At 48.3% G+C, this 12,449-nt stretch overlaps 1 protein-coding gene across 1 annotated transcript in view; it reads left to right on the top strand.

Moving 5' to 3' along the window:
• Positions 1-12,449, top strand: part of LOC138357205 (uncharacterized) — a 156,651-nt gene that overhangs the window by 84,137 nt on the left and 60,065 nt on the right. Inside the window, exons 3-4 of the mRNA XM_069313859.1 lie at positions 3,920-4,057; positions 6,977-7,059. Coding sequence (XP_069169960.1) covers positions 3,920-4,057; positions 6,977-7,059 — 221 coding nt within the window. The remainder of the gene's footprint in view (positions 1-3,919; positions 4,058-6,976; positions 7,060-12,449) is intronic.

Genomic DNA, 12,449 nt, shown 5'->3' with positions numbered 1-12,449 from the left:
AGCTAGAGTCTTGCCTCCTGATCTGAGAACCTCTCCCAGCACCATTCACCTGTCACTAAGTCTCTCAACACACACGCTCCTCTACTATCACTGTAAGCACTGTTGCATTGCCCTTGTCCTCCTACCCATTTTCCTATTGTATTGAAGGCTGTTTTCTTCAGAAACACATTGGCACATTATAACACTTGAGTTTGATTTCAAAATGGGTTTTGATTTTCGCCGTTTCGATTAAAGTGAGTCGTTGCTGGGCGTTCCGGGTGGGAGGGCGTTGTTGTTGCGTCGGTGCCGTGGGCGATCTCCCTTCTCCCCCCTATTCGCCGCTCTGAGACCGTGGGTCTGGAATTTTTTGGACGTGTGTCTTACCTGGCCTTTGAGATTGTCCTGTTGGATATGCTACGTGCTCGGGTTGGCGATGTGTACGGGCTCCAACTGCTGACCAACCATCGGGCACTTGTGAAGTTTAACTCCACTGCTGTCTATAAGGACTTCGTGGCCCGTTATTATGGGCGCTCTTTTCCTCTCCCTGGGGACGGTGGTACCGTCACTATCTCTGACCTGTGCTGCTCGGTAACGTATGTGGCACTACATGGTGTGCCGTTTGAGTTCACGAAGGCCTTGCTTCGACAGTACTCGTCGAAGCAAGGCGATGAGTATCGCAAAGAGCCCCTTCGACGGGGCTCTGTGCGGCGCCCGACGTGGGACCTGGTGTGCAAGTTGATGTGCAACCTTGTGCGCAAGCTGATGTGCAGCCATGTGCGCTGCCCTGTGACCGGCCCCCTAGGAAGAAGCCTTTCCCTGTCGTCTTCCTGTCCGGGGAAGTGTATGATAAGACTCGTCCTATGAGGTGTGGCCAGTTTGGGACTGTAGTTTCCATCCGGATGAACTCCGTCTCTTCCGGCAGGTGGTATGGAGTCTCATGTGGGACCCGGACTCTCTGCCTGTGGCTCAAGTCTCCTGGTCCCTCCACACTAGCCTTGATGGGCTACACTATGCGGGCGTTCTACGCAGGGCTGCCTCGACAATGTTTTCGTTGTGGCCTTGAGGGGTACCAGGCGGCCGCTTGTACTAGGGTGGCGGTTGCTCCCGTTAATATATTTAGAGAAGAAGATTTCCCTCTGTTGGTGGTGCAGGATATGTCGCCTTGTGATGGAGTGGGTGGGAAGGTTTCACCTCCGCCTGCTGGCCCGGTGGTGGTCCCAGGTTCATCAGCTGGTGGGCCTGTGGATACGTGTGGTGGTGCTCGTGACAAGGTGGGGGTGTGTGCAGCCCCGCCTCTGCAATCATCCTCTACGCTTCCGCGGGATTCTTTGCCTATGCGTCCTCTTCCCCTCCGGCCGTGTTATCGTCGTCGCTGGTTCCCTCGCCTGTGCGGATCCCTTCTTTCCCGCCAGCCGCACCTGTTGGTTCTCCAGTTCCGGTGTCCTTGGTGGGGGGTAGCCTCATCCCCAGCGTTGTTGAGGCCGACTTTCTGTGTGGTCGTGCTACCTCAGCTTTGGGGCGGCCGGCCGAAGGATCTTCTCGGGCGACACCTGCAGGGGGTGACAGCTCTGACGATCAGCAGCCTGTCCCTAAGTGTTCTCGTCAGGATAAGGATGAGTCGCCTTCCCTTGCATGGGCTGATGAATGCGAAGATGTGGATGACGATGCTATGGGTGGCCCTGTCTCCTGTGTTGGATCCTGCGCCTCCTGCTGGTGGCTCCCCGCCGTGGGCGGTTGCCCCTGGTGACCGCGACCTTGTGGTGGTGTTGACGAAGGATGTGCGCCGGGGGTTCTCTGCTCCTGTTCCTGGTTGTGGGGGACATGGCGCGTTTGACGATTCCCCCTGCGTGGCGCTCTGTGCGGAGCCTGACATGGGACCTGGTGTACCAGCTGATACGCGGCCTTGAGCGCTGCCCGGTGTGCTTTCCCGTTTGCAGCCCTGTGACCGGCCCCCTAGGAAGAAGCCCTTCCCTGTCTTCTTCCCATCAGTCTGGCGAAGTGTATGATGGGACTTGTCCTATGAGGTGTGGCTTTGATGGCCAGATGCGTCCTGTAACGTGGGACTCTTCTTCTATTTGGGTTCCGCAGGTGCGGGATTTTGTCACTGGAGTACCGAATTTAATGCCTCGGCCTTGTGCGGCTCCTGGCTGTCCAGTCTCTAATGACAAATTGTTGGTTTGGGAGGCTTACAGCTTGCGTTTTTCGGAGCAGGAATACCCGGATAAATATGAGTAGTCCATGTGGTTGGGTTTTTTGTTTGCTTATCTTTATTTGCTTGGTGCTTATTCTTGTGTGTCTGTTTGATGTTGTTGCCCGGTGCCTGCATGCATGGGTGCGTGGTTTTGTGTGTGTGGTGTGTGTGTGTTTATTTCTGGTCCCTGCGTGGGGCCTGTTCCGCTGTATCTTCGTTTGGCTTTTGAGGCCTGCTGTTTTTGTTTGTGTCATTTTCTTTGCCTGTGCTGTGTGTCATGTGTGTGTTCCGTGTTATGGTTGTGTAGTATGATGTCTGCTGTTGAGTGGTGTGACACATGGTGCGTGTGTTTTTGCTTTTGTTTCCCGTTGTTTATATGCATTTTTTGTTTTGTTTTTACCTTTGGTTTCATTGTGTTTCTTTGTACACTTTTGACGTTACTGAGACCTTTGGTGCGCCCCGTCTGGGTTGTGCAGCTTTTGATTATTTTTGTATGTTCTTATGTATTTTTATTGTTCTTTGTTTCACTTATATGTTATATTACTCTGTTATCTGTTGCCTTGTTATCTGTATTCTTGTCATTCTGTGTTTCTTGTTATTCTATGCTTTATTGAGAATTGAGATTGAGATATATACAAGAGTTGTTACATTCTTGTACAGCCACTAGTACGCGTAGCGTTTCGGGCAAGTCCTTAATCCTATGGTCCCTGGAATACGATCCCCGCCGCGAAGAATCGTTTTTTCATCCAAGTACACATTTTACTGTTGCGTTAAACAGAGGCTACAGTTAAGGAATTGCGCCCAGTAAATCCTCCAAGGCCAGGATACGAACCCAGGACATAGCGCTCGCGGAACTTTAGCTTTACTGTGTGATGTTACTGTGAATGTTCTGTTTTTTTGTGTGTGTTTTGGTGTATGTTGATGTGTGGTGTAGAGATTATGCTTAGTTTTGGTGTTTCAGTATATTGTGACGGTAACGCGTTGGTGTTCGGCTGTTTAAGGCTAGGGGTATGGCCTCGTCACATAGTTATAAAAAAAAATAGAAAAAACTGGAACTTCGTCTGTGGTAAGGTAAGGAGAAGACACACAAAACACAAGTAAACTTTAACAATGAAATTTTAATTACGTTAATTAAATCAAAACATGAATAAAATGCACAAACAAATTCTTATAATAAAATCAATCAAAATAATAAGAATACTTAAATGACACAATGAAAAGTTACGTTAAGACAAAATAACAAGAAGTGCAATATACAAGTAAATGGGAGGTGCTGGAATATTGGCTTTAAGCTACCACCTCTCTCAGTACACGCTAACGTCTAGCCGGGAGGAGTGGTAACCACGAAAGCACTGAACATTCTGAGGTAGGAGGGTGGGGCGACCCCAGACATCAAGTAGTATGGGGGGGGCGAGTGCAGGTGCAGCCAGACCGGCGACCAATCAGCGGAGCCGGTAGCGATCAACATGTAGTTTGGTGGTTTAAGTCCGAACACGTGGCTGGCTGCATATGTTTTGCTCACCCTGGCAAGCCTTGCTGGTGGTGTTGTTGTTGTTGGACATGTCTTCCATAGTCGTTTTATATAATTTCAACGACGTGTTTGTGGAGGGAAGAGCAGGCTCAATCTCTTGAAGGAGATTATTGTCACAATATTTTATGCTGTATTTAATGTTTTAGATATAAAAAGAAAAAAAAACAGTAGTTCTGTTCGATAGTTATGTATCTAAGATATTCTTTCTTGTGTTACAGGCGGGTACAGGAGAATACGACTCGTGACTGCTATTTGGTAAAGAACTTCATAGTTCTTTTCTTACTGCTGACGCCTGTTAAGAAATTTCTTGCATCGCAACATCTCTCTGAAATTGCAATATATTTTGCACATTGGAGGTAGGTCTTTTGTCAATACCTAAAATACTTTTCAATGTTGGATTTGCTGGTAATGGGAAAGTTGCTGTTATGATTCTGTGTCTATTCACTACATAGATTATACATTAATTATACATCTGTCATATACAGTGCAAGAATTTCAGATCTTTGATCATTTGTAATTAAATGAGCTGCAATTTTCATGCAGCGTGAGTTTGTATTTATCTCTAAAGGGCTGAAATGTTTCATGGTATGAAATGTAACGTTCAAGTGTGTGCTTATTTTAGTTCACACACTTCACACTTTGCTTTATATAGATTCCTCATACACGCCAAACTGTCGGACACTTGTTGCCAAGTAGTACTCGAGCTGTGACAACGGTTGATAGTTTTCTATTCTTTTTTTTGTTTTTAATTTTTTTTTACATGCATGGCATGCTAAGCAGTACAATAATGGAAACACATTAAAAAACTACAAAGTACAAAAGCACATGCTGGAAGGGCACACAATAAAACACAAACACGCAATACATTACATAAAACAGGACATTTGAATTCGTATTTGAGCAGAAACAGATCCCTCGGAAACCGGATACCATATGCCTCCCAGCGCAACCACTCAGCAGGCCGCTCATCACGACGAATATACACAGAAGGGTGTTCCATAAGATCCAGAACCTCTGACACGAAGGCATGCACACGGGGGACCCAAATAGTACTAAGGTCGAGGGGAAGCGGCACCACACGCTCCCACGTGATGGGTGGCCGGAGATTAATAAAATAATCAGACATCCTCAACAGGCAGAAGCCCAACACCAGGTACGGCACCCCTCGAACGGGCAACCGTGCTCCTGGAACGAGGCGGTTGTTGCACAGAGACCGGCAACACAGCAGGTGGCACTACAGGAGGTGATGGGAGAGGGCAACACCACAGGAACCTCCGCCGGAACACCCACAGGGTCGGGCACTGGCACAGACCCCCTACGGCAGACATCCTTCTTCAAAACGACCACAAGGCCTCGGCTCACACCAGCAACCTCACAATCTACCTCAGGAGGAGGAACCACCCCCCCCCCCCCCCCCCCACTGCGGAGAAACCCCTGCGGTAGAAAAAATAGACGTTAAATCAGAAACACTTCCACTGGCAGCAGCAGGAGGCGCATGAACCTCTGCCACCACCATCGCAGTAGACACCAACTCCCCAGGAACCACCCCCGTCAAGGGACCCGCAATCGTCAAAGTCACCCAGGTCGGCCCATGCAGAAAGAGAACGCCGCAAACGCTTGGGATCCTACTACACATCGTCAGAGCTGAAGGCAGAAGCAGGATACCACAGGGTGTGTGCACCGGCGCACGACGTCAGCAGCCTTAACGACATAGGGGACCGGCCCCAACACCACAGGAGGCCCTGCATCCACGCCACCTCCCAGCACGGCCGGGACACTCTTCGGAGGCAGAGACACAGGAGCCGGAGAAGCTGAAGGCGGCGGAGATGTCAAGGGAGCACCCGGAAGACCCACAGCAGCACCAGGAACACCTTACAGAACAGTATGGCCAACTGAGAACGGCACAACCTCTGGAGGACAAGCCCCGGCATCAACAGGCGCACCGGTCGACATAGGACGTGAGCCAGCAGCCAAAGGGTTATGCACAACCTCCTCACCCACCGAGGCCTCCTCCACAGCTAGTGGCGGAAATCCTTATCACAAAAGAGGTTCAGCGGAGCGACGACATCCTCGGAGCACCCAGCAGCCAGATGGCCCAACAAACCACAGCGAAAACAGATCCTTGGCTGACGTGCGTAGTACACATGAACGTAGTACCCCAGGAGCCACACAGAGGACGGTATGTCCGACCTTAGCCACATCCCCAGAGTGTGAATATTCGTCCGAACACCCTTAAATTTCCCAGAGGAAAGCACGTGCAATCTAACACTCTCGACAGTGCCATTCTGCCCGAAGTACCTCCGTAGCAGGTCCTCCGGAAATTCCAGAGGTGCACCATGAACGCTGACAAAGGTGAGAGCACCGCTCTGGTTAGAAACAGTCACTGTACCAGCAGCGTCCAGCAGTTGCAAGGTCCGTCCCTCGTAGCTACGTAAAAACACCCGGTAGTCATCCACTTCCGCAAACTTCACAAGAGCCCGATACGAAGACACCAATTCCACTCCATTGTTCGCTGCTACAGGGACACAGAGCATATCACACAAAATGAGTTCCATGGCAGGATAATCAGCCCATCCAGTAAATTCGAGACTCACCGGACGAGTCCGCATAACTGGGGGGAGAGGCCCCCCATCACACAAGCCACGTCAGCAACGACGATTATCCAACCACCACGTTCGTCGGCTACGACTGCAGCACAGGCGGGCACCTCACCCCCTGGCGGCCGGGTCAGAACTCCAGTGCTCTGATTTTGTTGTGAAATTTTTATGACAAAAGTGTTTATTTTGACAAATTTCCTAGTGACGAACTGTGAATCTACTAGCTCCTGTTGGCACTTTTTTACTTTCTTCAAACTCATTTCAGAGTTCTCATCTAATGACTCAGTTTAGAGTTCTTTTTCATAGCCCAAGATTGCAGTCAACATTGTCTTTATTTATTTATAGTCACCTTTTATCATGTTCCTTTGGTGCGTTGTGAGAGGGGATTCACAAGAGTTTGCCTTTAACCTCTTTATTAAGTAAAGTTGTGTATCTCTGGCATCAGAGACAGGCACTGTACACTTTGCCAGTACCACGGTACTGACAAAGTGATACCACAGAACCACTTTGGCACGGTACATTATAAGCTATTTAATCCTAGTAGTGAGGAAAGGGAGTCTTTGAGATAATTAAGCTCTCTACTTCAGTGCTGTCAATAATTTCGAGTGCTATCAGTATTGCTACCAACTCAGCTTGCATTGTGGATGCCCAGTTACTAACTCTTTATTTCCTTTTCAGTTGTGCTGCCATCGGGCTGATGAGCAATAACAGCACTTGCTTCCCTCCCTGTAGCTGTTTTGAGGCTCCCATCAGTATATATGGTGAGTGTGATGTTGTTTTTAGCTTGTATATTGTGAATGTGTTCTAAGGGGCTTAAATTTGCAGCAAGTTGAGAGTTGTTTGTGATTAGTGTCTTGGTGAGGTTTGCAGGCGTCAGGATGTTACAAGGGGCTGTCTGTCAAGGTGGAAGGAAATGCTGTACTCATTCATCTTTACAATGCTGCAGTCCAATCATTTTCATATGAGCGGCTGTTCTTTGATTCCACATCTGGAATTACTTGTTTTACTACGTACATGCTCTAACAATTGAACTGTTGTGGTCTGTATAATGGAGGTCAATCCTAGCTGGACCTGGATAAGGACCTGGACAGGCTTCGTGTCCCAGATATTGAGAAACTATATTTTTCCTCCTTTTCAAATTTATTTCTCTACTATATTTCATAAATTATTTTATAATTGAGTGCCCTTCCTCTTCTTCGTTGATGACAAGGGGCGTAGTGTATCCGCGAGTATTTTGGTGAATTGTAAGAACCCCCTCAAGATGTCTTAGTGTAGTGGGGGTAGAGGCCAAGATCTGAGAAGAATCTATGCCCTCTACATCATCGCTACTCTATAAACCAGCTTAACCAAATCCAATCTAATTTAACCCAACCCATCCTAACCTAACTTATGCTATCCTAACCAAACCTAATCTAATTTAACCCAACCCATCCTAACCTATCCTATCCTAACCAAACCAATCTAATTTAACCCAACCTAACCTAACCTAACCTAACCTTATCCGAACCCAAGCAAAGGAAAATAAAAGATCTTTTTCTTTATATAAAGGATGTATAAAGGATATACATAAATCCATACACACACAATCATCCACATGTTTAGATAGTACTTTTTGTAACTATGTGGATATGTATACATATACACGTCTATGTATACATAGACGTAATGGACAATTAGATAGTAGAATTAGTTACTATTCACTTTATAGTGTCCGGAAAAAAGCTAAAAACCCCAACTTAAATATACATAGGCCTAGTATAGCACACATATGTACTATATTAGGCCTCAGTGTATATAAGGCCTACGAAAATTAGGTTTTCGTGGCAGCAACAGTACAACGAACGTTTTCCAGTTTGTCCGGATTCAGTATAGTACCGATTTCAATTTTTTTTTTTCAATTGCCCCTTTTTAGGTCAATATATTTTCGATGGTCGTCAGAGACACTATAAGTACTAGCTAAAAGGGGGGGTTGGGCTGGTATATAAAACAGAGAGTTGTGTGAGACGTCGTAAGTGTAAAGCCATCTTAGGTTTTGGATCCCCCTCCCCCTTCCCACTACCCCCTCCCACTACCCCCTCCTCTCCCACTCCCCCCTCCCCTCCCACTCCCCCCCCTCCTCTCCCACTCCCCCCTCCTCTCCCACTCCCCCCTCCTCTCCCACTCCCCCCTCCCCTCCCCCTCCCACTTCCCCCTCCCACTCCCCCTCCCCCTCCTCCTTCCATCCCCCCTTGAGGCTTGGGGCGCGAAGTTCTCGCTTGAGTCTTACCACGTTTAATGAATTCCAAATGTAATTAGTGGGAGCAGCAGCTTTGGGAAAAGGCGGGAAAAGAAGGGGGTGGGGTGGGGTTATGGGAGTTAGGGGGGAGTGGGAGGTGCTAGGGGGAGGGGGGGGGGAGAGGTGCGAGGGGTAGGAAGAAAAGTAAGTCTATTCTAAAAGGTGAATAATATTTTTTGCGGGAGGCGGGGGGTGGGGGGGGGACTATCAGGAGAAAGCGCCGAGGCAATACGACTATATAGGGGGGGGGGAGGGGAGAGAGGGATAATGAAGACGAAGAGGTGCAGGTGAAGGGAGAGTTTGGGAAATGTGGAATAGAGAGAGTTATAATTTAAGAGAGAGTTTAAGGGACCCAGTGGCTAAGCGGACAGAACACTGGATGCGTGATCCTGTGGTCCCGGGTTCGATCCCGGGCACCGGCGAGAAACGATGGGCAGAGTTTCTTTCTCTCTGATGCTCCTATTACTTAGCAGTAAATAGGTACCTGGGAGTTAGTCAGCTGTCGCGGGCTGCTTCCTGGGGTGTGTGTATGGTGTGGGGGAAAAAAAGTAGTAGTAGAAACAGTTGATTGACAGTTGAGAGGCGGGCCGAAAGAGCAGAGCTCAACCCCCGCAAGCACAACTAGATGAACACACACACACACACACACACACACACACACACACACACACACACACACACACACACACACAGTGTGTGTGGTCAGGCAGCCGTGGTGGGCAGAAGTGCTCTTCTGCCCACCACGAGAAGCTCTTGCTGAGAAGCTGAGCTCAGAAGCTGAGAAGGGAAGCTCTTGGGAAGCTAATGAATTGGGATGGATAATCAAGTTACATTGAAGTGATAAAGTGTATATATGAGTGATTCAATAACTAGTAAGTTGACTCAAACTGAAAGAAAGTGAAGAAAGAAAGTAGAAAACCTCGAAACCGAAAACGAGAGACCGAAACGTCGTCGTCCCTTCACCTTCTAGTGTGTGGTCTGGTCCACATACTTCAGCCACGTTATTGTGACTCATCGCCTGCAAAGAAAGTAGAAATAGCACCGTTGTTCAGTGTTGAACACATTGTGGTATTATGGAATAGTGGAGCCGACCTAGCGGTGGATGCGACCTCAACAGCTGGGACAGACTGGGACCTCACACCTGACTCGCCGCTTGGAGTACTTGCTCGCCTTTTGCGTAGCAGATCGGGCAGGGTAACTAGGAGCGCCTGTTTTGGCTAGGTTGTTTACTTCAATGACAAGATTAGGAAGGACTTCAAGATCAATCACCAGCAGGGAAGAGGAGAAGGACAGATTTGTAGACAAATTAATGGGTAAATTTGTAGAGAGAAGGAGCGATTGGATGGAGGATCTAATCCAAGGGATTGAAAGCGAGTTATTTCAGCAAATACAGGACGCGGTTGAGAGACAGAAACAAGAGCTTATGCTCTATATTCAAGAAGAGATTAGGAAGGGCAGAGAAGACTGGGAGAGGGAATGTGCTTGGATCACAAATGAAATAGGAAGGATTAACAGCATGGCTAAGGACAGGGGATAGGTGGGGGATGGATTAGTGAGTAAGGTTGGGATGGGGGATATCCAGGGAAGGGACTACCAGCATGAGAGTGACTCACTGAGAAGGAAGACCATTATAATACAAGGATTATTCGAATCTGAGGCAAAATCAAGACAAGAATGGGTAGAGATGGAAAAATATGAATTGCATGAGATATTGTGTTGTATCAGGGCTGAGATGGCAGGTTACGAGGAGGAACTTAGTCGCCGGGTTGGACCTTACAATTGTACCAAGAATAGACTTGGGCCTCGTAGCCTGGTGGATAGCGTGCAGGACTCGTAATTCTGTGGCGCGGCTTCGTTTCCTGCACGAGGCAGAAACAAATGGGCAAAGTTTCTTTCACCCTGAATGCCCCTGTTACCTAGCAGTAAATAGGTACCTGGGAGAGGGAGTAAATAGGTAATAGGTACCTGGGAGAAGCAGCCCGTCAGCTGTCACAGGCTGCTTCCTGGGGGTGGAGGCCTGGTCGAGGACCGGGCCGCGGGGACACTAAAGCCCCGAAATCATCTCAAGATAACCTCAAGACTTGTTCTGGTACAATTCTCTAATGGAGAGGCAGTGGAGTACATAATGAACAAGCATTTACTCAGAGGCAGTGAAATCCATTACCATGTGTTTATTGAGAGATATATGACGAAAGATGAACAAATAGAAGCTGGAAACTCAGATGAGTCAGAGAGATGTTAGGAAGTTTTCTTTTAGCGTGAGAGTAGTGGAAAAATGGAATGCACTTAAGGAGCAGGTTGTGGAAGCAAACTCTATTCATAATTTTAAAATTAGGTATGATAGGGAAATGGGACAGAAGTCATTGCTGTAAACAACCGATGATTAGAAAGGCGGGATCCAGGAGTCAGTGCTCGATCCTGCAAGCACAAATAGATGAATACACACACACATAAACTGTTTAATACGGGTGGAACACGAACAAGGGGACACAGGTGGAAACTTAGTACCCAAATGAGCCACAGGAATGTTAGAAAGAACCTGTTCATTGTCAGTAGTTAACAGGTGGAATGTACTAGGAAGTTATGTGGAGGTTATCTTCGGGGCTTAGCGTCCCCGCGTGGACGCTAAGTGGCACGGGCTATTCATGCCCGTGCCACCTTTTGGGTGGTTTAATTTTCATCAATCAATCAGCGACAGGTTTCACCCCATCCCACAGTGGATCCTTGCACGACGTTGCAACAGATGGCCAGCTTCTGGTCCGGCGCGTCAGCGTTCTTCAACCACTGCTATGAGAAACTGCTCACCAGGAAGTAGATAGTTCTTGCATGTGCAGCTGTCGACGCTATTGGGCTTCGCAGACGGACTGAGTCTGCGTCGGAGTCCTCTCTCATCCATGTCACAATCTGCGTTGGAGTCCGCTCATCCATGTCAGAATCTGCGTTGGAGTCCGCTCTCATCCATGTCAGCATCTGCGTTGGAGTCCGCTCTCATCCATGTCAGAATCTGCGTTGGAGTCCGCTCTCATCCATGTCAGAATCTGCGTTGGAGTCCGCTCTCATCCATGTCAGAATCTGCGTTGGAGTCCGCTCTCATCCATGTCAGAATCTGCGTTGGAGTCCGCTCATCCATGTCAGAATCTGCGTTGGAGTCCGCTCTCATCCATGTTAGAATCTGCGTTGGAGTCCGCTCTCATCCATGTCACAATCTGCGTTGGAGTCCGCTCTCATCCATGTCAGAATCTGCGTTGGAGTCCGCTCTCATCCATGTCAGAATCTGCGTTGGAGTCCGCTCTCATCCATGTCACAATCTGCGTTGGAGTCCGCTCTCATCCATGTCAGAGTCTGTTTTCATCCGTGCAGACTCACCAGCGTCGAAGTCATGCTCTCATCCGCATTGGAGTTTGTTTTGGGCCACGTCCGCATTTTCTGCATACTTAACATTAACTTTTTCCAACTTTTTCGCATCACGTTGCGGCAAGTGGCTGATGTCACGGAATTACTTCTCCTCGTCAGGTCCGGGAAGTAACTTCCTCTTAAGTAGTCATTGTCATGTCCATTTTAAGAGCTTTTGTTTCTTGTCCAGTGTGTAGTGGTATATAAATAAATGACATATTCCTTTGTGTAACACGAACGTGTAGATCCCGACCGTTGCACCTCCATGGTGGTGATGCCTGGTTTCCGATCGCGCCACCTCGCCCCGGGTATCCGAGCGAGGCGTTGGTATTAGGTGAATGAGTCCTCACCAGATAGTTTCGGTGTCCTCACCAGATAGTTTCGGTGTCTTCACAGATAGTTTCGGTGTCCTCACAGATAGTTTCGGTGTTATCTTGACATGATTTCGGGGCTTTAGTGTCCCCGCGGCCCGGTCCTCGACCA

Source organism: Procambarus clarkii, chromosome 76 (genome assembly GCF_040958095.1).
Source record: "Procambarus clarkii isolate CNS0578487 chromosome 76, FALCON_Pclarkii_2.0, whole genome shotgun sequence".
Taxonomy (NCBI): domain Eukaryota; kingdom Metazoa; phylum Arthropoda; class Malacostraca; order Decapoda; family Cambaridae; genus Procambarus; species Procambarus clarkii.
This window is presented reverse-complemented; position numbering and strand designations above follow the sequence as displayed.